The sequence below is a fragment of the Solanum stenotomum genome, chromosome 5 (assembly GCF_019186545.1).
Source record: "Solanum stenotomum isolate F172 chromosome 5, ASM1918654v1, whole genome shotgun sequence".
In the NCBI taxonomy this organism is placed as follows: domain Eukaryota; kingdom Viridiplantae; phylum Streptophyta; class Magnoliopsida; order Solanales; family Solanaceae; genus Solanum; species Solanum stenotomum.
In genome coordinates, this window is record NC_064286.1 from 38,820,317 (window position 1) to 38,845,312 (window position 24,996).

Sequence of the window (24,996 nt, forward strand, 5' to 3'; positions counted from 1 at the left end):
GTTTTATTATTTATTTAATATCTAATTTTATGAGATAAATATTTTTCATTAATGCAAATATATATTTATATTTGGGTAGGTATTTGTATTTAAATTAAAGTATTATATATGTCACAAATGTATTATCAAATTAATCAAATCTTCTAACTTCAAAATATATTATTTTAAAATGTTTCGAGTTCTTAAAAAAAATATATCACAACAAATGTGAAAATATGTGAATATACAAAATGTAGTTGTTTTCTTCACATGCTCATATGACATCTAAGCAATTTAATGTGGAATACACATGCAAAGCACATCTAGTTAGATGACAAGAAAAATACAAAACAAAAAATGTATATAAGATAATATTAGTGAGATAAGACTAATTATATGATTGAACCTCATCAAATTGAAATAAATATATATATTGTTGCATTTAACTAATAAGATTTTTCATTGACTATCTTCATAGATTTGCATGAATAAGTTCACAAAAGAATTTGCAATATTGTTTTTTGTTAAGCTTATTATTCAAATCTTCACTTAAACAAGCAACTAGTTACTATAACATATATTTTTGGAATAAGTAATCACGTGCAACGCACGTGTCAAAAAACTAGTTATACTAAAAGTGGAAGCCACAAAGTTACAAATTGAGGTATCATTTTACCCCTATTCTAATTCAAAATGTTATGACATATCGAATAAGTTAAATATTAATTATTAAAAATATTTCACATTCTTTTCATCTCCTAACTTAATTGCAAGCTAAAGAGTCATAAATTGACCATATTCATTTTGTAAGTTACACAGTGACCAGTTAATAACATATGATTAATATGTAAAAGAAAATAAAAATAACTATGGTTAATTTATTGGTAAACTTTTGAATAAAATAATTTTATTGCAAGTTGAATTTTTCCTTCAACATATTTCTTCCAATCATGTATTTAGTGTACCCTAATAATAAGAATGATATTTGTTAATAACATGCAAAACTTCTCACATTTCTGATGAATATAGACAATTAATTAAAGAAAAATTAATAGTTATGTAACTTAATGAAAGTCTATTAAATATTAAATAATTGCTAAATGTTGTCAAACCTTTTGTTTTCCACCATCTAGTACTCCCTTCGTCCAACAATAGTTGTCCACTATACTAAAAATAGTTGTCCAATTTAGAAAATCAAGAGATAATTTACCTTTTGCGTCTATTTTACCCTTTCTATTAAAAGCTATTTATCATCTAACACATTTTTCAAATAATTAAATTTAATGAAGTCAAAGGGTACAATAGTAATATTACTGCTATTATTTATTGTTTCTTAAGGGGTGTGTCAAGTAAATAGCGGACAACTTTTGTTGGACAGAGGGAGTGACAATTAACACTAATGATGAATTATATTGAATTTTTCTCATTAAACATATTATATAAATTATTATCAAGAATGCGTCATGATTTCATCATTGGATGACAGAAATTCAATAGGTATCCTCATATGTCGGTTCTACTTTTATTTTCTTTGTTCATTTTTTCCTCAAACCACTAACTAATATGGTGAAGTTTTTTGATATTCTATGTAAATTTTATGAGATCACATTTTGTTTTTTGTTATTTTATGTATATATAGAGATGTTGAATTTCCTTAGGTAAAAAATTATATTGTTTATAGATGATTCAAACCCCTTTCATGAAAATTCTGAATCTATAATTCTTATACAAACTTTCCATTGTAACTCAGACCCCTAGCGACTATTGTTGAGTTATTAATTCATTTATTATTCGTTTATAACAATAAATAAACCAAAAATGTTACTCCATATATCCCAGTATTTGACTATAACAGGATATACAGTTTAAGATGTTAAATTTGGACAAAAAGGATTGCTCTGATGGTAAGTACATTCCCTTCAACAGTGATATCCATGAGCTTTCCATGCTTTAGTTGTCATAAATGGGGATCCATAATTGATTATGCTTGTTAACCATGTTTTGACTATGTGTTATTCAATCATTCTTCTGCTACCTAAATAATGTTATTGAGGAGTACTCGGTGTCTAACCTTGACTAGTATCGCTCGTTACCAATTCAACAAAATCAAATGGAAAATCTGATGTACCATCTTTCAAATGTTAAGATTTTCATATACAAGTGTGATTTGGGTCAAGTTCTTTTAATTGGCCTTAATTGTTACTGGAATGGTTCTCTTCCTGATATGCATATTGTCATTAATTGCCTAGGTGATTCGGGCAAAGTAAAAGCACCGCATTCTTTGAAGGTAAAACTTGAGCAAGGTAATCATTCTTTCACTACTGATTTTCTTTTACAGCTTCAACATGAAAATATAATTTTGGTGCCAATTGTTATGATTGTCTTACATTTTTGAGCTATAGACACAAAATCGAATGTAAAAGTTGAAGTACCATCTTCCAAATGTTAGACTTTCATATTATGCAAGAAATTGGAGAGAATAACTTGTGTCTTATTCAATAAGTAAACATGTATAAATACAATAATATTAGAAGCCAACTAAGGAAAGAAACAAAGAGGAAATCCTAAAGATATGCTCTCTATCTATAGCTTTGTACAATATCAAGAAAGATATCTATATACATTCTGTAACACTCCCCCTCAAGCTGGAGCATGTATATTGATCATGCCCAGCTTGTTACGAAGGTAATCTACTCGATCTCCATGCAATGCCTTCGTGAAAAAATCAGCTACATGTTCTCATGTTTTCACGTAGCCCGTAGATATCAAGTTTTCCTGAATTTTCTCACGAATAAAATGACAATCAACCTCAATATGTTTTGTTCTTTCATGATACACCGGATTTGAAGCAATATGAAGCGCAATTTCATTATCACACCAAAGTTTTGATGAAGTAGAATGCCTCAATCCAATTTCAGTTAAAAGATGATGTATCCACGTGATTTCACATGTAGAATGTGCCATTGCTCTATACTCAGATTCTGCACTGGACCGAGATACAACGTTTTGTTTCTTACTTTTCCATGACACCAAGTTTCCACCAACAAAAACACAATAATTAGTAGTATATCTTCGATCAATCTTTTATCCAGCCCAATCTGCATCTGTGAAACACTCAATGTGATAGTGTCCATGATTGCTATACAATATACCGAGTCCAGGGGCTTCTTTTAAATAATATAAGATTTGTTCTAAAGCTTCCCAATGTCTGACTCTGGGTGTGGACATGAACTGACTAACCACACTTACTGCAAAGGCGATATCAGGACGAGTCACAATGAGATAATTTAATTTCCCAACCAACTTTCTGTACCTTTATGGATCTTCAAATGGATAGTCATCATCTTTCATAAGATGCACAGTAGGAACCATTGGAGTACTGCAAGGTTTGGCAGCCAACTTTACAGTTTCTGCCAGTAGGTCAAGAATATACTTTCCCTGACATAGAAAAATACCCTTCTTGCTTCTAGATACTTCTATTCCCAAGAAGTATTTAAGTTGTCCCAAGTCTTTTGTATGAAACTTAGTATGTAAGAAAGACTTGAGAGAAGAGATACCTGTAAAATCACTTCCACTAATGACAATGTCATAGACATATACGACAAGGAGAATAGTTCCAGCAACAGATTGCCTGTAAAAGACTGAATGATCACATTTGCTCTTTCTCAATCCAAACTCCTGAACTACCTCGCTAAATTTTCCAAACCAAGCTCGAGGACTCTATTTCAAGCCATACAAGGACTTCTTCAAGTGACAAACCTTTCCATACTCCCCCTGAGCAATAAAACCATGCGGTTTCTCCATATTATCCTCTTCGTGGAGATCACCATAAAGGAATGCATTCTTAATATCCAACTGATGTAATGGCAAATTCTTAGAAGCAGCTAGAGAAATGAACAAGCGGACAGAAGTGAGTTTGGCAACCGGAGAGAAGGTGTCTGAATAATCCACCCCATAAGTCTGAGCATACCCTTTGGCCACAAGTATGGCCTTAAGTCTTGCCACAGAGCCATCTAAATTAACTTTGACTGTGAATACCCACTTGCTTCCCACAGCTTTCTTTCCACTAGGTAAGTCTACCAGATCCCATGTGTGATTTTCCTGTAAGGCATATATTCCTCAAGCATTGCTTTAGACCATCCAGGATGATTCAATGCCTCCTTAACAGTTTTGGGTACAGTTATAGAGTCCAGAGATACAATCAAAGATCTAGATGCAGGAGATAACTGACCGTAGGAAACAAAATTACCAAACGAATAAATGGATTTGCAACTGTGTGTACCTTTGTGAAGAGCAATAGGAAGGTCATTATTTTATGTAGGATCACTTGGAGGAGGATCTGATGTCGAAGGAGCTGGTGCAACATAGGTACCATTAGTCTCCCGCCTCCTAGAGTAAACTTGAACAACGGGCGGTCTTATTGGAGCTAATGGAACTGGCGCTGAAGGCACAATAGTGGATTGGGGTTCAATTGAAAAATCAGGCAATATATGAGAAACATCATTTGATCGTTCTGGTATGGCCCTGGTAACTTGGTACACTAACCACTCATCATTTATCCGATGATGGCCAATGAGCAACATCAACCTTACTATTACACTTATCTAAACTCTTCCATTATTCTCCCTTATTGTCATTCATTCTCATAATATCAACGCAAATTAACAGAGAAATCACCAAAACTCCCAATATAAAGGTTTTAACAAGGGAATAATCAACATCACAAAATGGCTCAACTCAAGTAGAGAAAACCAGAGAAAACCAAATAGCCCATACCCAGTAGTTCACAGAGTAACAAGAAACTAAAATATGAATAGCCAAAGGCTCCGGACAGAAAGCCAATCAAGCAACAGAGAGGAAATTTGAACCAGCAGCAACAAATATCAGACAGTAGTCTGGTTCAAAACAGACCAAACAGCAACAAAGAAAGGAATTCAAACTAAAGTATCACCAAAAGAAAGATTGCAGAACCTGGATCTTGATGTTACATCTTCAAAATGTGGTCCAATGATAAGAAAGCCACCATAAATCAACTGGGAATCTTAAGGCAACGTGAAATCAGTAAGACAGACCACCAGTGGTGAAGTCACATGAACCAAAAAAATGGAAGCTACTAATTTCGGCAACCACCAGTGGTGAGGCTCGAGAACCACCACTTCAAGTCTCACAATTCCGGTTATGCTCTGATACCATGTGCAATGAATTCTAGAGAATAACTTGTGTCTTATTCAATAGGTAAACATGTATAAATACAATAATATTAGAAGTTAATTAAGGAAAGAAATAAAGAGGAAATCCTAAAGATATGCTATCTATCTATAGCTTTGTACAATATCAAGAAAGATACGTATATACATTCTGTAACACATATAAAGTGTGATTTTGGTCATATTTTTTCGTGGTTGGTCTTAATTATTACTAGAGTTTTTCTCTTCCTGATAATCCTATCGTCATTAATTGCCTAGGTGATTCGAGCGAAGTGAGAGCACCTCATCTTTTGAAGGTGAACTTGACCAAGGTATTCTTTCATTCCTGATTCTCTTTTACAGATTCAACATGAAAATATAATTTTGGTGCCAATTGTTATGATTTTCTAACTTTTTTGAGCCATAGACATAAAGTCGAATGTAAAAGTTGAAGTACCATCTTTCAAATGTTAAACTTTATATTAAGTGTGATTTTGGTCATGTTTTTTTGTGGTTGGTCTTAATTATTACTGGAGTTTTTCTCTTCCTGATATGCATATTGGCAATAATTGCTTAGGTTATTCAACTGAAGTGAAAACACCTCATCCTTTGAAGGTGAAACTTGAGCAAGTTATTCTTTCATTCTTGATTCTCTTTTACCTCTTCAACATGAAAATATAAGTTTGGTGCCAACTGTTATAATTTCTAACTTTTTTGAGCAATAGACAAAATAGAATGTAAAAGTTGAATTACCATCTTTCAAATGTTAGACTTTCATATAAAGTGTGATTTTGGTCATGTTTTTTCGTGGTTGGTCTTAATTATTACTGGAGTTTTTCTCTTCCTGATATGCGTATTTTCATTAATTGCCTAGGTGATTCGAGTGAAGTGAAAGCACCTCATACTTTGAAGGTGAAACTTGAGCAAGGTATTCTTTCATTCATGATTCTCTTTTACATGTTCAACATGAAAATGTAATTTTGGTAACTTTTTTGAGCTATAGACACAAAATTGAATGTAAAAGTTGAAGTACCATCTTTCAAAGGTTATACTTTCATACACAAGTGTGATTTTTGTGACGTTCTTTCATTGTTGGCCATAATTATTGCTTGAGTTGCTCTCTTCATGATATGTATATTGTCATCAATTTCCTAGGTGATTCAGGCAAATCGAAAGCACCTGATCCTTTGGAGCCGAGACTTGAGCAAGGTTTTCTTCCACTAATTATTCTCTTTTACAGCTTCAACATGAAATAATAATTTATTTCTAATGTAAAGTTTTGGTGCCATTGTTGTGATTTTCTTCCTTTTCTATCTTTTTGAGCTATAGACACATCATTTTACTCTTGCTCCTTTGGCTTCAGAATTTTTAAGCAAGATAGGAGAAATAAGAACTAATAATTTGTTAAGCCACCAAGCGCTGCCAATCTAAGGGTTAAAATTTAAATGGATTAGCTGTTAAAATAGTACCTTGTGTATTTTGGATGGAATATATGAAAGACATGTAATTTTTATGGAATAGCATAATTATAGGTCTAAACTTTATTCGCACAATATCATGTGAGTTGTAATGTATGCACTATGTGAATTTAGTGTTAGTGGGCATTTCATTGCCATTATTGCTTAAAGGAAATCTTAAAGTAACAATGGCTAATTACAATATGAGGTCAACTCTATTCTAATTTTAATTCTAGGAATCTCTTCATTTTTATCTAGATATTCCGAAAAATACAACATGCCTAAGTGATTGTGAAGTTATTGATATTTTGTAAGGGTTCCAAGAGAGAATGGTGGCATTTTCTATAGAACCACCTGCGTAAGAGAGTGCATGTTTGTCTCTCTACATTTTTCTTGTCTGTTTTGCTTCCTTCTTGTGATAAGAGCTAAGCTTTGACTTTGTTTGGTACCAATTCATTTGACAAGGGATTGGAATTTATTTAAACTAACATGCTTTATGATAATGCCCAGGTTGTTAAACAAATACTCGAGTATCCTTGAGACCTTTAATTATTCAAATAAAAAGAGAACTTCTTGCTATAACTGTCTCTTAAAATTTTTCTAGTGCTGGTTTTCATTTAACTCAGATCATGCCTCTAAAACAGGATGGTGTCTCTGATGGGGAGGTATTGAAGATTTCGACCTGTTAATACGTTGATATTTTACATGTGATGTGAGGCGATATTTTCATATTTCATTGTTGTATGGATGTAGCTCTGCATGATTGCCAAATTTCGCTTGGAATGTGTTGATGAAGTATTTTCTCTTGTTCCCTCATTGAAAGTATGGACTCCATATTATGGATATTGATAGTTCAATAGATCATTAGGGTGTTGGGGCTGCTATTAATTGAATTTTACGATTGACTAGACAAGGGGCGATAAAATCTATAATCAATTTCTTAAAGAACCTTCTATATATGTTCAAACTAACAAAAGATGGGAGGAAACAAGATTTGTTTCTTAAATTATTTCCTTCGACGATGAAGATGGTTTATGCTCATTTCTACACAAAGGGCTAAGATATGAGTGGGACAACTATTGCTGTTAGTTTAACTTAAGGAGGAATGGGAATTATTGCTTTTGGTTTCAAATTTGTTTCCAGTGTCGATCTTTTGTAGAATGATTTCATCATTGGTTCTTAGGTGTCTGACAACACTAACAACAAGTATTGTATGAAAACAAGTTTTTCATTACCCAAAATTGAATACTCGCTTAGAATAAGAAAACAAATTATATTTGTTGAGAAGTGCAAAATTGTATGGCGAACTTGAGAAATTAATTTGAACATTAATTATTACTAGATTTTTTCTCTTCCTAATATGCATATTTTCATTAATCGCCATTATAAAGTGTTATTTTGGTCATACATTTGTAAAAGGAAGGTTGATGTTGATAACACAACTTTCTTCTTGGCGTTTATTGTTGGGTATGTAGCAAGAGTTAATGGGAAATGGAGGGAAAATGAAAGAGGAACTTGAAAAAGTTTGGAACTTGGAAAGTTGAGAAGTTGAAAAGTCCTCTTATGCTTTATGGAAAAGACATTTGTCCCTCATCGGTGGTGGAAAGAAAAATAGGAGAGTTTAAATATGAAAACACTCCTATTAATTGTTAAAAGGGTTGGAAAGAGGGACCCCCCTCGCGCCGTCGTCGTCGTCGCTCGCTTGGCTCGGCTTCGGATTTGGAAAATCGATCGAGAGATTGTTTTTTGGACAAAGTTTCCCGTTTTATTTGAATTTCCCGCCGTTGGAAGTGACTGTTCTGAAAGGGTTGCAACTTTCAGAAACAGCCATGACCGTTTGAAAGGTTGCAAACTTTCATGAATGGTCGTGTGGATTCTGAAAGGATTGCAACCTTTCGGAACCAGTTTCTCTTGCCTATAAATACATTGATTCCTCAGAGTTATTCCTTACGAATTTTTCTGATTTCTTCTTCTTCTTCTGCACAAAATTTCTTCGTGTACTTTACTGTTGTTGAGTGGTTCGCTGACACCAGCATTTTGGGTATCAATACACTGGTGATTGAGATCATTCTATCCTGGGAGGACATATTCCAAATCAAACCTCGGATACTAGAGGGGAATAATTTCCTTAAGGGGGACACTGTGTATTCAATGGGCTTGATCTTTTTCTGATTCTGTTTTTCCAGATTGTGGTACGTTTTTTACAGATTTTAGTTTTGTCAATTAATTTCTGTTCATCTATTCTTACTGGTTTATTAAACTTTGGTTACTTCGTGTTTCTGCAAAGTTTATTGAAATCAGTAATTTTGATTTTTTTTACACAGAGTGATAAAAATTATATTTTTGCATTATTTAAGCATCCGCATTTGTAATATCATCATAGAGTATGTTACTAACTCAATGATGGTCGTAGAATACATAGTTCTCTCTAGTTCTTTTTTTCTTCATGCTAGTTAATTAGTAGGGGTTCATAACCTTATTAGGAATGGAAATGTACGGCCTAGCCCCGCTTGCTTGTACTTATCCCTGTTGAGGATTTTTATATTTTTTATATTAATAAAACACCACTAGACACTCTGTCTAGTGGTATATTTATATAAAAAAACAAATGGTGTGCTCTGTCTATACCATTTTATTTAGTTTGTGTACTTAGCATTGTATTAAACTAGTTTGATGCTGCTGTGAAAAGTTGTAGACTAAAAAGAGTAAGCTGATAGTTCCCCTCAAGAATGTGCTGGCTGAACTAGCCAAACTTAGAAGGGCAGCATAAATGGCTCAAGATGAGCATTCTATGGTAATGCCATCATTTTAGTGCAAATAAGAATTTTGACTTCCAGAAGATGATTTTTTTTCCAATGTAATTAATGCAGGTATTTGTCCAGAAGGTTCTACATGTGTCACTTAAGGACATGCCCAACAATTCCGAAGTCAGCAACTCATGTTGCCTTTCTTCTCCAATGTTTCATTTGCTCTAGTTATTAGCTAATATTTTCAATGGCAGCCAGAGGCGGATTTGAAGTTTGTTGGTTCTTATTATGATCTCTAATTAGTATATACTAGTCGTTGAGTTCTCAGTCAATTATTTAATGAGTTTCGTGATACTTCAATTATACTTCTGCAGTTGTGCTATTGCAAAAGTTTTCAGGTGATTGAAAGAGTTTAGACTCTATATTGCTACAAAATCAGTTGTCTTAATCTCTGTCCAATTTTCTCAGTTATATTATTTGACAAAAGTATCAATTTACTGATTGATGGTAACTTTTTGATGACACAAGTATCAATTTCTAAGGCATTACATTTATCCCTGTAAGGAACTTGGTGTCTTCATTGGAGTTTTTCTCCAATATCATCTTAAAGAAGTGTAGTTTTTCATGTCCAATTGAATATAGATGTTTTATACAATAGGTAGCGGTCTAAGTCATTAGTGATCTTGCAATGCAACATCTCTCCTGCGGAAAATTATAGTGTGAATGAATCAATATCTATACACAATCCAAGCGGCACATCTGGGTCACTCCTCCTAGTCGTATGAAACTGCAATGTTTCTGCAATCTGTGTCACATGGAGAAGCTCAACAAGCCTTGCAAGAATTCATCCTGGCTTTCGAGACTCTTTCATAGAACTCCAACAATTTCTTCCGCTTCTCAAAGTCTACCGGAGTGGTGTTGATGCTACTAATACGCCCCTCAACTAATATGGAGTTTTCACATAGAATAAATAGGTCATTTTTGATAGTCATGCGAACAATGAGTTTTTGTCCAAATAATGTATGATTGCTAGATACTATTGTTCCGAATAGTTAGTCTCTGAATAGTTAGTTCTAGACTCCGAAGGAAACAAACAATAATTGTTAGATACTATTGCTCTGAATAGTTAGTTCTAGATTCCGAAGGAAACAAATAATATACTAACTGTTGCGATGGAAAACTTTATATGAACAATCACAAGTAAATGTAATAGCAACAACATAAAAGGGAAGTCTGGTGCACTAAACAAAGGGATTTATTTTTCCTTACCTGAAGAAGGATTTACTCCAATACCCAAAGTTTACTTCTGATGCTAATTTTTTCATCTTTATATTTCAAGTGGACTTTTCACCTCAACCATCCAACAATCCGAAAACCTGTGCAACTAGACTATTGGGTCTGAACCTTCTGGTAATTCTTTTTTTGCTAACCTCAATTGTCTATCAATTCTCTCTTAGTAAAGGTGGGGGACATACTCTGCTCCTTTTGCTTCAAACCTTCTACTAGTGAGTTCGTGCGTGAAATCGGATAATGTTAGGTTTGTATCTTGGGTATTTGTTGTGAGTATAATCTTCTTTGTAGAAGTATTTGCTATCACCTCACATACATAGAAGTTGATACCTATCGTCTAATTGAACAATAGATGTATCGCCACCCCTGTTTTGGAATTTTGACCTCTTGACCACCGAGCTATCCGATCAGGGCAAAATGTATGTTTCTTTTCCCTCACATACATAACAATTGATACGGGATAGGACATTTAGTGTCAGTAAGATCAAATGCTTTTGAATAGCATTCTAAGTTATACAAATTGATGGTGCAAAGAAACTCTTTCCAAGATATATTATAAGGCTTGACATGGAGAGTTACGACTGTTCTAGATCAACATATCCTGATACTTTTTGCTGTCAGTACTTTCAGTGCACAAAACATGACCTAGGTTGCCTTTTTCCTCATAAACCAGCAAATGAATCGGTTCTTGGATCACAATTGAATATGTCTTACCTCCTTTTCAAATTATCGCTGAGAGACTTATGTTTTGGCACGTGTTGGAGAACTTACCATAAAGGTATCCATTCTTGTTTGCAACTTAGAGGAGAAATCAATCAGTGGAGAAAACAAACTTTGCAAAGCTACGACTGTGTTATAAATCAGCTCTATCTTCTATGTTTGGAAGACACAGAGGATACTATTATTTCTTTGCGAATTTTCATATCTAAATTATTAGGGGTTGACAGAACTCCCAGAACTACATTAGCACTACAATAATAAAGAATAAAAAAACAAGTACCAAAAGGGGATTGCACAGACTAAATTGGGAACTTCAAGATTCATTATACTCCATAGAGCAAATATTCCAATCTTTCGCTATTAAAACTATATGAAAGAGTAATACTAACCAAAAGACTATGGTGTGTTATTTTTGGTCCTAAATTTTTGGACCTTTCACTAATGACGAACCTAAGAAATTAATTTGAACATTAAACTTGAAGATCTAGGATCCAACTATAGCCCAATTTCATCATCAACGCCCAATCCGCGACTATTGAACAATTCGATGCAGAAAAGAGAAAAGTCATCGTTGTACAACTTCCTTAAGCAATTACTTCCATCTTCATTCTTCTTAGGGATATTCTCCTCAATTGCATCCCACACGTCAACAGGCACATCGCACCCGTTCTTAGTTAAATAATGATGGAAACTTAGAACTTCTGGAAATGAAAGAATTGTAATATGTTTCTTGATCAAACTGTATGATTTACAAGAGAATATATACAAGGATTAAGAGTCCTTATTGGCTGTTGATTTTAAGCTAGTGACTGTTAGCCATAATTGGAGATCCCTGATTTTGGGAGAAGTCTTATTTGGGGTTGATAAATAAGGTAAAGTCAACACCCTCCCTCAAACTAATGACGAGTATCACAAAGCATGAGTTTGGACAAAAGATAATTGTGTCTATTTCTTAACATGACCTTTGTAAATAAATCAGTCAATTGATCTTTAGAGGATATATACTTCAGGTTAATACTTTGATGTTCGACCAGTTCTCTTATTTAGTGATAGTCTACATCTATGTGCTTGGTATTTTCATGATGAACGAGGTTCGTTTCTATTCTGATTACACTACTGATTTCTCCATACAATGTGGTTGATGCTTCCATTTTGATGTCGAGTTCTGATAACAACCTTTGTAGCCAAATAATTTCAGAGCATGCAGCAGACATACTTTTATACTCTGCTTCTGTAGATAATTTCGATGTTTGAGGTTGTTTCTTGCACTTCCAAGATATCATACACGAGCTGAGGATCATGCACCAACCTATAGTGGATCGTCTTGAGTTAGGGCATCCTACACAATCTGCATTAGTATCCTACTATGACCAAAGATGAAGATGATGGGAATAAGAGACTTCTATTCACAGTACCTTTTATGTATCTAATAACCCTGAGTAAAGCTGTGTAGTGTATCTTGTAAGGCATGGTAACAAATTGACTTAACACATGTACTGCATAAGGAGTATCAGGATGACTCATATACAAGGTCTGATCCCCAAATATCCCTCCTTCCTCTTTTTTGTATTTTGTATTCGCTACCATTGGTGTATGGACCTTCTTATGAACCATAAGATTAGATAACTGAACTAGATTTTCTGCATACTTTTGTTGACTCAATCATATGACTTCTTTTTCGTAACATACCTTCAAACCCAAAATAAATTGTTAGCTTTCTTAGGTCATTCATCTTGAACGAGGAGTGTAGGAGATTTTTCAATTGAGAGATTCAGACTTCATCGTTTCCTCTGATAATTATATCATCCACATAAAGGAGAAGAATAGTAATACTTGAGGTAGACTGACGTAAACATAATGAGTAATCTGAGTTGCTCTAAGTAAAATCAGCACCTAGGATTGTAGTGCAGAACTTTTCAAACCAAGAGCAAGGAGCCTATTTTAATCCATAGAGATATTTATTAAGAAGACACACCTGATTTAGATTAAAAAATTTGTAACATGGTGGTGGATTCTGTGACATCTTGCAAGTTGGGGACTAGGAAGAAGCTTTAAACTTGGAAATAGTCTTTTTGGAAAGAATTATTAATCTGAAAATTTTGGTTAAGTATGAAAATATAATGAATTTTAGGCCAACTTTGAACAGTTATAACTCCTAGCTCAGAATGATCTAGGTGTGGTTCCAGTTATGGTTGCAAATTTTGTGGATTGGTCTTTCCAACGCCATCGAGTTTGCTCGTTTCTGAGTTCGTATGAGCGAGTTATGCCCTTTGAAAGTTGGGCAGTTGGCAGGGAATCCGTCCGGAAATTGTAAGGGTATTTTGGTCTTTTCCCTAGCCTTGTTTTTGGATATATATTAAGGTGTAAGACTGATTTTTGATCAGTTTTTTCCTTTTTTAAAAGAGTAAGAGTTAGGGTTCTTGAGAGAAAAGGAGAGAAAGGAGATGAAGAACCAAACTTCGTAAAGATCGTCGTGGTTTTCTTCGGGGGTGATCCCTATTAAGGTATGTGAGTTCATAGTGTTGGGTTGGTTCTTTCCCCGACACGCCAAGCTCGTTTAATTTTGAGAAAAGATTGAATATGTTTGTTGAAGTTGTAGTTGTGTTGTGTTGTAGTTCTTGTTGGTTTGGTGTATGTTTCCGGTGGTGTTTTTGAGATGAATCTAGTGTATGTTAAGGGTTTTGATGATCCTAAGTGTTTGGGGGATAAAGCTTTGAAGTTTAGAAGGTTTACAGTTGGAGAAAAGGTGGAGAAAAGGAGGAGAAAAGTTGAGTTTTCGGGGAAAAGGGTTGGGGCGTCGCGCTAGTCAGCACGCCCCAAGAGGGACTCTGAGGTCCAGCCCCTGGGGCGGCGCCCCTACCAGAGCCCCAACCAGACCCCTCTGAAGTTTGAGGTCTGGCGCTCCGCGCCTCTCAGAGCGCCAAGTCTTCCCATTCCTTCCCCACTTTCTCATACATGCTCCTAGGTGTTGTACCTATGTTCCCTAGTTGTTTCCAACACTCCAAGGTACGTTTAAACGTCAAGAACTCGTCCATAACACGTGATCAAACACCTTGAATTCATGATTCCAATTGAAGGAGAGTTAGTTTCCAAGTCAAGTGAAGTTAAGAGTTGAGTTAGAAGTTAAAGAAGGGAGTCAGAGCAAGTCTTTAAAGCTTTCCAAGAGTCTTTGTTGAATTTTTTAACTTCATTTTAAGGCTCAAGTTTCAAGTTAAGTCAAGACTTTAAAGTTGAGTTCATTTCTCAAAAGTTATTAGGGAATTATGTATTCCCAAAGAAGTTTCCAAATGTTTTTACATTTGAGTAAGAAAGGAACTATGATTCCAAAAGAGCCTTTGGGCTAGTTTTCAAGAAAAAGGAACATTGTTTCCAAGTGAGCCTTGGGGCAAAGTTTTGAGTAATTATCTCAAATAAAGGAAGATGTGTTTAAAACACTTATGAGCTAAGTATTTTTGGGAGTAGTCTTGAGCACCGAATTAAGGACACAAGTTCATATAAATTCAACTCTCCATACGAACCATGCACCAACATGGGAGTTAACGGGTCATACTTTTTAGATGAATCCATAAAGTTAAGCTAGTGGATCCACTTAGTAAAGATAGCTTCCTATATCACGGCAAGGTATAGGATGGTCCTTGGGCAACGTGAGGTAAAACGTTGTATCACCACTAGGGCTCATAGTGGTGATTGTCGGTTAAAGAATCTCCCACTAAAGTTATATTACTTTTATATAAGTAAAGTTGAGTTTGTTATCGTTTTATCTTTAATGAACTAAGTTGTTTACATTATTTTACAAGCTTTATATATTGCATGTGTCTTATTGCTTTATATATTGAGTTTAGTTATTCATGAGTTGAACAGAGCCAAGGTAAGAGTTCCTTTGTACTCCATCTAAGCTTAAGTTGTGGTTTAGCTTTCCAGCTCGCATACTCGTACATTCAATGTACTGATGCCAGTTGGCCTGCATCTTATTATGATGCAGACACAGGTACCCAGGGCCAGCATCCGGTTTGCCGTTGATCCAGTTGAGTACTTCAGAGTTAGTGGTGAGCCTCTTTGCATTCCGGAGGACTCAATTATTTTGTTCTATTAGTTTTGTTTTATTAGGATGTTGTGGGGTCTGTCCCAACATCCATCTCAGTTGGTTTTGAGTCTCTCATCTATGTATATATGTAAATATTCTATTTTGGGACTTGAGTTGCCATTTTGGCCATATTTTTATCAGTTAGGTTGTTTTATAACCTTGCATTGCATTGAGGTTCTGTCGTGTTAAGTTTCCTCTGAGTTAAGAAAGCCAGGCCAAGGATTCGCTTGGGGGCCAGCAATGGTCTTCGAGTGCCGGCCACGTCCAGGCTGTAGGCTCGGGGAGTGACAGATTCATGTTGACAACTTCTTGCAACTCTTCATGCAAGAAAGCATTCTTGACGTCCATTTGATGCAACTCCCAACCTTTTAATGATGCTAAAGCTACCAATATACGTATTGTTGTCATCTTAGCTACTACAACAAATGCTTCATCGTAGTTGATTCCATATTCCTTCTTTATCCTTGAGCTACCAATCTTGCCTTGTATTGATCTAGGGATCCATCAACTTTTATTTTGATTGAGTACACCCATCTACTTCCAATAATTGTTGCATTTGTTGGTCTATCCACCATAACCCATGTATCATTTTCCTCATGGGCAACTAATTTTTCATGCATTGCATCTTCCCAACATTTTATACCACTAGGCTTCATGTAAGGATTCGGCACGACAATAGAATTTAAGGTCGTTAATAAGGCATAAGATCATCCGTATTCACTTGTTGAGTATCCATATCGATCTGGAGGAGAAGCATGACGAGAATATCGTATAATGAGGTCAATCATATTTTGATGTGTAGGAGAAAGTTGGTGATTAGGGTTCAATGAAACATTATATATGGTAGTTTGATGTGTTGAAGAAGAAGGAAGCTGACGATTGGAACATGTCAAAGGAACAGGTCCATCGAAGCTGATTGACATGTCTACAACAAGTGTTGATGAAGAAGGAAGTTGACGATTGGAACATGTCAAAGGAACAGGTCCAACGAAGTTGACTGGCGAGTTTACAACATTGCTGTAGAATTAGTGTCGCACTAGGTTTAGACTACTTATATTAATTAGGATTATATTACGACTAGAATTATGTTATGATTAGGATTATATTACGACTAGGATTAGATTATTTATAATTGCATTATTATTATTATTATTATAGTAGTAATAGGTATTATAGTAGGACTCTAAGTACTGTTAACTTAAGACTCTACAATTCTCTCCCTATATAGGGAGTATATACTCTACAATTTTATTCATCAATATAATCCTTGATTTCTCTAATCCTAGACGTGAGATTTCTACATGGTATCAGAGCATAAAAGCTCTTCCGCTCTCTGAATATTGATCAAAACAACAAACAACCACATGTTAGAATTGTTATGACCCATTCTACCAATACTATGACGACCTTCTCACTTCACCAACTCATTGCCTCTTGCTCCATTAAACTTAAGCCAACAAACTACCTCATATGGAGGACACAAATATCCCAATTGATTCACGTGATGAGACTAACTTATCTCATCACAGAGAATGAACCAAGTAAAAGCAGTTGTTCCACTGGACAGACTGCTGGGAAAGTTGTAGAGGTTGATAAGGATGCAAAAGATAGTGGCACCATTGATGATTGGAAAGAGAAAGATGTCTTACTAAGGAGTTGGATCTCAAGCACCTTGACCGAAGAAATTATGCACCTAATTGTTGGCTGCTCAACTACCAAGGAGATATGGGATTGCTTAGAAAAAGCTTATATTGAAGAAACAAAAGTACTTAATTTTGCTAGAGGTTTAGGTAAGGCACCGTATTCCACCCTTAATCAATTTATTTATGCTCTCACGAGTTTTGATATAAGGGAAGATGATAAAGAGGTGCCACAACAAAACCATAACATGGTATTATCTGCTCAAACAGGCAGGGGAAGAGGGAACATTAACATTAACTCCAGAGAAACAGGTTTCAAGCCTACTGGACAGGGAACAAGTTCTCAGAATAGTCATTATGGATCAGGTTCTCTGAACAATAAAAGTTTCCAAAGTGAAAATAAGGAGAGGAATAATATTGAGTCATGTCAAATCCGTGGTAGGAATAATCATACTGCTCTTAAGTGTTTTTACTGGTGGAACTACTCGTATCAATCTGCAGATGACCTATAACAAGCAACGACTAGACATAACATTCATACCGAAGCATTGACAAAACACGTTTTTGCTGGGTATTCAAAGGTTTTTTTTGTTGGGTATTCGAAGCAAGCTAGGAGTAACCGTTCCTCTATTCACTAGCTTGAGGGGAAGTGCTGAAGAAGAAGGAAGTTGACGATCAGAACATGTCAAAGGAGCAGGTCCAACGAAGCTGACTGACGTGTCTACAACAAGTGTTGATGAAGAAGGGAGCTGACGATTGGAACATGTCAAAGGAGCAAGTCCAACGAAGCTGACTGGTGAGTTTACAACACTGTTATAGAATTAGAGTCGCACTAGGATTAGACTACTTATATTAATTAGGATTATATTATGCCTAGAATTATATTATGATTAGGGTTACAATACGACTACGATTAGATTATTTATAATTGCATTATTATTATTATTGTAGTAATAGGTATTGTAGTAGGTCTCTAAGTATAGTTAACTTAGGACTCTACAATTCTCTCCCTATATAAGGAGTATGTACTCAACAATTTACTCATCAATACAATCCTTGATCTCTAATCCTAGACGTGAGATTTCTACATGATGAGGTAAAGGATTAGTATTTACTCAACTAGTATCATTATCAAAAATAGGATCAAAGTCATAAGTAGAACCTGTTGTGGCGGAGGACATGTTCGAAGATGGACCAGGGGCTAGGTGACTATGGGAAGAAGAATCATGAGTATAAATTTTTTCCAAGAAAGATATAGTAGAAAATTGTGAGTCATTGTTATCATAAATAAAAAAATTCTCAAACAAGATAACATGTCAAGAAATTCTCAATAAACAATGAGTTGAATCATAATACAAATACCCCTTTTGAATACCATTGTATCCTCCCCAAAAAAAACAGTTAACAACTTTTGAAGATAATTTATGACGTTCATGATCTGGAAGAATAACAAAGCAAACCCAACCAAATACTTTTATATGTGAATAGTCGGGCAACTTTTTGAAAAGAAGAAAATATGGACAATTTTGTTTCATCAATTAGGATGATTGTCTATTTATAAGATAAATAGATGATTGGTTTGCTTCAACTCAAAATATTTTTGAAATTTACATGTGAAGAATTAATAAGAGCTAAGGCAGTTTCAACAATATGTCTATCCTTACGTTCCACCACATCGTTTTGTTCTGGTGTATAAGGACAAGAACGCTGATGAATAATTCTTTTTTCTTGAAAAATTAGTGAGGTTTGTATTGACATACTCTCCTCCTGAATCTGAGCGAAAAATCTTGATCTTTTTCTCAAATTGGGTTTCTATAAGGTTATAAATTTTTAGACAATGTTTGGTATCTCAGATTTGTTTTTCAAAATGAAAACCCATATATAGCGAGATGTGTGATCAATGAATAAGATTAAATACTTGTATCCCAAAGGAGATACAATTGGAGAAGGTCCACAAACATCGATATGAATTAAATCAAACGAAGTACAATAAGTAGTATTGCTTGATTGAAAAGGAAGTTAATGACTCTTTGATTTTGCATAACTTTCACAGGGTAATTTAGAGGGAAAACTCAATGAGTGTTTACTAAACAAATTACAATATTTCAACATTAAATTCAAACGAGAAGTGTGTGGATGGCCTAAACGGAGATGCCACAAGTTCCATATTTTATTTGAAAACTGAATATCCTTTAATCAAGCTGAAAGAAAACATTGAGGAACTTTGGAGTCCAAAGATTGAAGAAGAAATAGCATGCCAACCTTACGTCCCCTGGCCATCGTTTCCCTGTCAATATGTTCTGAATAACACAACCATTAGGAGAAAATAATGACCAAAAAAATTTTTATTCGACAAGTTTCCCAACAGATAAGAGATTCGCAGTAACTTTTGGTACACAAAAAACTTTTGAAAATGGTTTAATGGAGCCAATACCAAATGCAGATAAAACGTAGCCATTTGCTGTAATAATTTCATGTCTAGAGCATGGTTTAGATAGATCAGAGAAAAGTTTTTGATTTCCTGTCATGTGGCTAGATGCAGCAGAATCAATATATCATAACATTAAATCTGAAATTTTATTCTTACTTGGTTACGTAGTAGTCATAGCTGAAGAGATTGCATTAGGAAGAGCAGCCACAACGATTCTTATATCACCTTGTAGATATCATTGTGATCAAGCAATATTGGTGCTTGATGTGCTTTTAAGCTTGGTGTTTCCTGTGTACCAACATCTCTTGCTATCGCTTGGAAGGTTTTATAAGGAGTTGAGCGTTTGTCAAGACCAAATTTCTTGCGACATTCCAAAATAATATGACCATCCTTCTTACAGTAGTTGCAATAATTCTGCTTTTTGATATGAGAAATAACATGCCCTGTTTTATTGATATGATATCATTGAATAGGCTTATTGGAGTTTCCCGAGAAAGATGAATCTCTGTATGCAGCCATGGCAATGTCCATGGTAAGGGATTTGTTCATAGAATCTTGAGAACTTAATCGAAATTCTTCTCGAAGAACTTCACAAACTACCACGTCCAAAGCTGGTAGTTTTTTCCTGTTAAGAATACTAGCACGCAAATACTCGAACTCAGGCCTGAGATTCATTAGAAATTGTATTGTCCTTATCCTCTTCATTGTAGCCATGAAGTCCTTTAAAGTTCAGTCCATCCACAAGGACAGAGGCAACAAAAACCTGATCTTGCTCTGCCCATAATATGAGTAATACAGAATAAAAACAACGAACATTTTTCTCACCTTGTGTAGATTCCACAAGTAGTCTTTCTAATTCGAATTCTCTGGCCAGATTTTGTTGGTTACCGCGTATATGTAGATGACTCCACATTTCTGATGCTTTCTCAAGCGATGTCAGTTCCATAGCTATATCAACAGAGACATAATTGACTATCCATGTGATAATTTTTCCATTGTCAGCCTCCCAAGCTTCTTTTACTTTATCTTCTGCAGGTACATCCTTTGATCCATCCAGAATTCCAAGGAGGCCCTTGCCTCTAATGAAAGCTTTGAAATGCAACTCCACAATCGAAAAGTTATTCCCAACAAATTTTGTTGACAAGGTATCTCGTGAATCTATCGGGAAAAAAGGAGGGCTCTTCATACTAAGTTGAATAATGATGGAAACTTAGAACTTCTTAAAATGAAAGAATTGTAATATGTTTTCTTGATCAAACTGTAGGATTAATAAGAGATATATACAAGGATTAAGAGTCATAATTGTCTCCTGACTTTAAACAAGTGACTGTTGGACATAATGGGAAATCACTGATTTAGGGAGATCTCTGATTTGGGGTTGATGTGGGGCTGATAAATAAGGTAAAGTCAACATTCTCCAAACTTTTGGCCGTGTCCACCGTCCTGTATAGAAAAATTTACTCAAACATCTTGAAATATGGAATCATCAGCATTCCTACAACAATATTGTCATGGGTAATCTTTTTCTTGATCTTCCATGGGTTATCCAAATCGATTCATAGGGTAGGGTATAAGTCCCTTATCTCCACTAGTTCTCGAGTCACTACATGGAAAGTTGGGAGTTGTTAAAGAAAATAATATTCGTAGAAGAATGTTGGTGTGATAAACTGTTGGATGTCAGAGAAGGAATAGCACAAGCAGGAATGTCATTTGAGGTGCTTAAACATATGGACGGATGCAAAAGCTCTCCCTTCGTCATTTTCATACCTATTGAATCTAGAAAGTCTGGTGGTTGATAAAGAATGGTGCCCAAGGATGTTATTCATCATGACAAATTATTCCTTCTTTTGGCACGTATTGGAGCACTTACCAGGGAGGTATCCATTCTTGTTTGCAACTTAGAGGAGAAATCAATTAGTGGAGAAAACTAGCGAAACAAACTTTGTAACACTAGACTTGCTGAAAAACTCAGGTGGTGAATAACATATCAAACAATTTACAGTAACCTAGTATTTGGTGACTGGCAAAGCTACGACATATGAGAATCGATGATTATTTCTCTTCGAATAAACTGTGTTATAAGTGGACACAAAGTTAGAGAAATTGAGAATACTATATCAGCTCAACCTTTTTTGTTTGGAAGACGCAGAGAAATCTTTTCCCATGCACGAGGAACTAGAACTATTACGGAGATCCCAAACAGTATTGCTTCATTAAAGTCAATCACACTTTACGGAATCCATCAACTTAAGATTTAGCCCTGATGATTAAGGAATATGTTGCAGATATGATGGGAGAAGACGAGTTTGGGTTAATCTTCTATAAGTGAATTTGTGCATGAAATGGGTTCCTTATTTAGGTCATGTTAGGTCCTTATTTCCAAGTATTTGTTGTGAATATATCAACTTCGGAAGAATGACCATTAAAACTTTGCCTTTGTGAAATCTTTACATTTACTCACAATCTCCATAGAATCTTCTTGCTATATTTATTGCAGTCGCTAGCCCATAAAATAGTAAAACGGACACGGTCTTTTTGATGTTACTGTGCATATTATGTTAGGTGAACCATGGAGAACTACAATGACTAGTGCTAATCCAAACACCTGGTTACTAGAATTTAAGTGCAAAACAAATTCAGTTTGGCAAAATCGAGGTGTGATGATGATCGATGATATCAAAACATTCATGTAAAAATGCAGAAAAGGTTGTATCAAAAGAAATATACAAACTGAGAAAGAATGTGCTTGTTGTAAGACCTTTCAAGAACAATAGTACAAGATGTTTTGGAAAAATTGTGATCAAACAGCTCGAGTTATCACAAAAACCTTCTATATTTGTTAATACTTACAAAAGATGGGAGGAAACCAGATTTGTTTCTTAAATTGTTTCCTTCAACGATGAAGATGGTTTATGTTCATTTCTACATAAAGATCTAAGACATGAGTCATATGACTACTATTGTTAGTTTAACTTATGATACGAAAAGCTGCAGACTAATAAGAGCAAGCTGAGAGTTCCCCTCGATCAAACTTAGAAGGGCAACATAAATGGCTCAAGAAGAGCATTTTATGCTAAATGTAGGTAGTTGTTCAGAGGGTTATGCACCTCTCTCTAAAGACCATTCCCAACAGTTAAGCAACCAACAACTCATGTTTCGATTATGCAGAAAAATGGAAACAAAGAGTTGAATGAATTCATTATTACAAAATTAGTTGTCCAAAGTTAATACATCTCTGTTCAATTTAGAAATCACATTCCTCTATTCAAACATGCCCTAATACTTTGTACTCTTATTTTCTATGGATATCTTATATAGTGCACTCTATTGTACGAAAACCATAAACGTAAAGATTCAGCCCTGAAGAATAAGGGGGTCCTTAATTAGGTCATGTTAGGTCCTTATTTCCAGACATTCTCTATAAGTATATCAATTTATTTGTCACATTAAGATCCTTTGTAATGAGGAGCATATATAAGAAAGGTTGACAAAGAACATCAAAACTACTAAACTATTACATGAACTTAAAAGAACACTATAATTATAGGAAATGAAAACACAAGAACAAAATGGAATTGCGCAAACCAAATTGGGAACTTCAAGAATTCCAATTTCATAATAAAGTCTTCAGCTATTACAACTATATAAAAGAGTAATACTAAACCAAAGACTATATGATAACATATATGTTATTTCTTGTCCTAAATTATTGGATCTTTCCACTAAGAGCCAACCTGAGAAAGCAATTTGAACACTAGAGTTGAAGATCTAGGATCCCAATAAAGCCCAATTTCATCACCATCGCCCAATATGCGACCCTTGAACAATTCAATGGACCAAAGATAAAAATCACCATTGAACAACTTCCTGAACCAAACACTTCCACCTTCATACTTTTTAGGGATATTCTCCTCAGTTACATCCCACATGTCAACACATACCTTGGATCCATTCTCCAAACTTTTTGCCACGTCCAAAGTCCAGTAACGAAGGATGTACTCAACCATCTCAAAAAATGGAATCATCAACATTCCCACAACGATCTCGTCATGGGTAATCTTTTTCTTGATTTTCCATGGGTTTTGCAGATCGATTCTTGGGGCAGGGTATAAGTCCCTTATCTCCACCAGTTCTTGAGTCACTTCATGTGGAGTGTTGTTAATTTTGCAAGCTTCTTCTTCAGCTTTTGAGGGAAAGAAATTGTAAAAAAAGGCCTTCTTCATGCTAACCAAAGGCCTCTGATCAGACATTGAAGAAGGTGAGGCTGAAAAGAGAGAGGCACAACACCTTATAAAGACAAAAATTAGGTTTTCTATTCCAACTTTGAGCGGGAATCAGAGAAAATTATTACTACTTTTAAATTTTGAACTTGTTTCTTAAGGGACTTTCGGAGAAGAGTTATAAAACATGATAAATATTTCATTTGGCATTTAAATTCGAGATAATAATTTCGAGATTGTTATATTACCTAAAGTGTTTACAAAAATAAGAGTTTAACTAATATCCATCGACGGCGTAGACATTTTTACACCGTCAAGTAACTATACGGGGAAATATCCAAGTTTTTGGTCTTAATTCTAGAATATTTTACACAATTGTCAACCAATCCTTTCTTGCAAATAGAAGTACAGAAAAGCAAACAAAAATTTGAAAAAATAATTTTGACCTCTTGACCAAAATACAGGCCTAATTTGTGAATCACGAACCTTACAAAATAATTTGAAAATTAACTTTGATAAATAAGGATACCAATATAGCCCGATTTCATCACCAATACCCAATCCGCAATCCTTGATCAATTTCGTGATAGAAAGAGAATAGTCATCATTACACAACTTCCTAAAAGTAAAAATTTTATCTTCATAATTCTTCATGTCATTATTCTCTGTTATATCCCACAGGTCAAGAGACACCCCATTCGCATTTACCAAACTTCTTGCTAGCTTCAAATTCCTGTATGGAAGACTGTACACAAACGTCGCAAAAAATGGAATCGATAACTTTTCCACTGTACTGAGTTCTTACTGGGTAATCTTGTTCATGATGTGCCTCGCGGTATTCAGATAGAATATTAGGGGAGGGTCTATCTCTATTAGCTCTTGAGTCTTTACCCGTGATGTGTTGTTAACTTTGCAGGCTTCTTCTTCAGCGTTTAATGGCGTGAAACTGAAGAGAGTATATATTTGCGGGTCATTATTTTGATAAACAACTATTTATGTCATTTTTTTCTTATTTATTTGGCTAATTTAAGAAAATAGATTGCCATTTGGATTTTGTCCTTATGTGAATTTTGTCCAAAATATAACGCTAGAGAAATTATCCTCCCGGATATAATGTCTTCTCATATATTTCTCAACCTTAGATACAACATAATAGGCTATTTTCTGATGTTTGTAATAACTTACATAATTTTAGATCGTAGTTGGACATTTCTCATACAATTATCAGCTTGCTTGAAAGGG

At 34.9% G+C, this 24,996-nt stretch overlaps 1 protein-coding gene across 1 annotated transcript; it reads right to left on the reverse strand.

The window, feature by feature from the left end:
- Positions 1–23,256: 23,256 nt before the first annotated feature.
- LOC125865873 (B3 domain-containing protein At1g10455) lies at positions 23,257–23,784 on the reverse strand. The gene has a single exon (XM_049546127.1). The coding sequence runs from the start codon at positions 23,782–23,784 to the stop codon at positions 23,257–23,259; it is 528 nt and encodes a 175-aa protein (XP_049402084.1).
- Between the last annotated feature and the right edge of the window lie 1,212 nt (positions 23,785–24,996).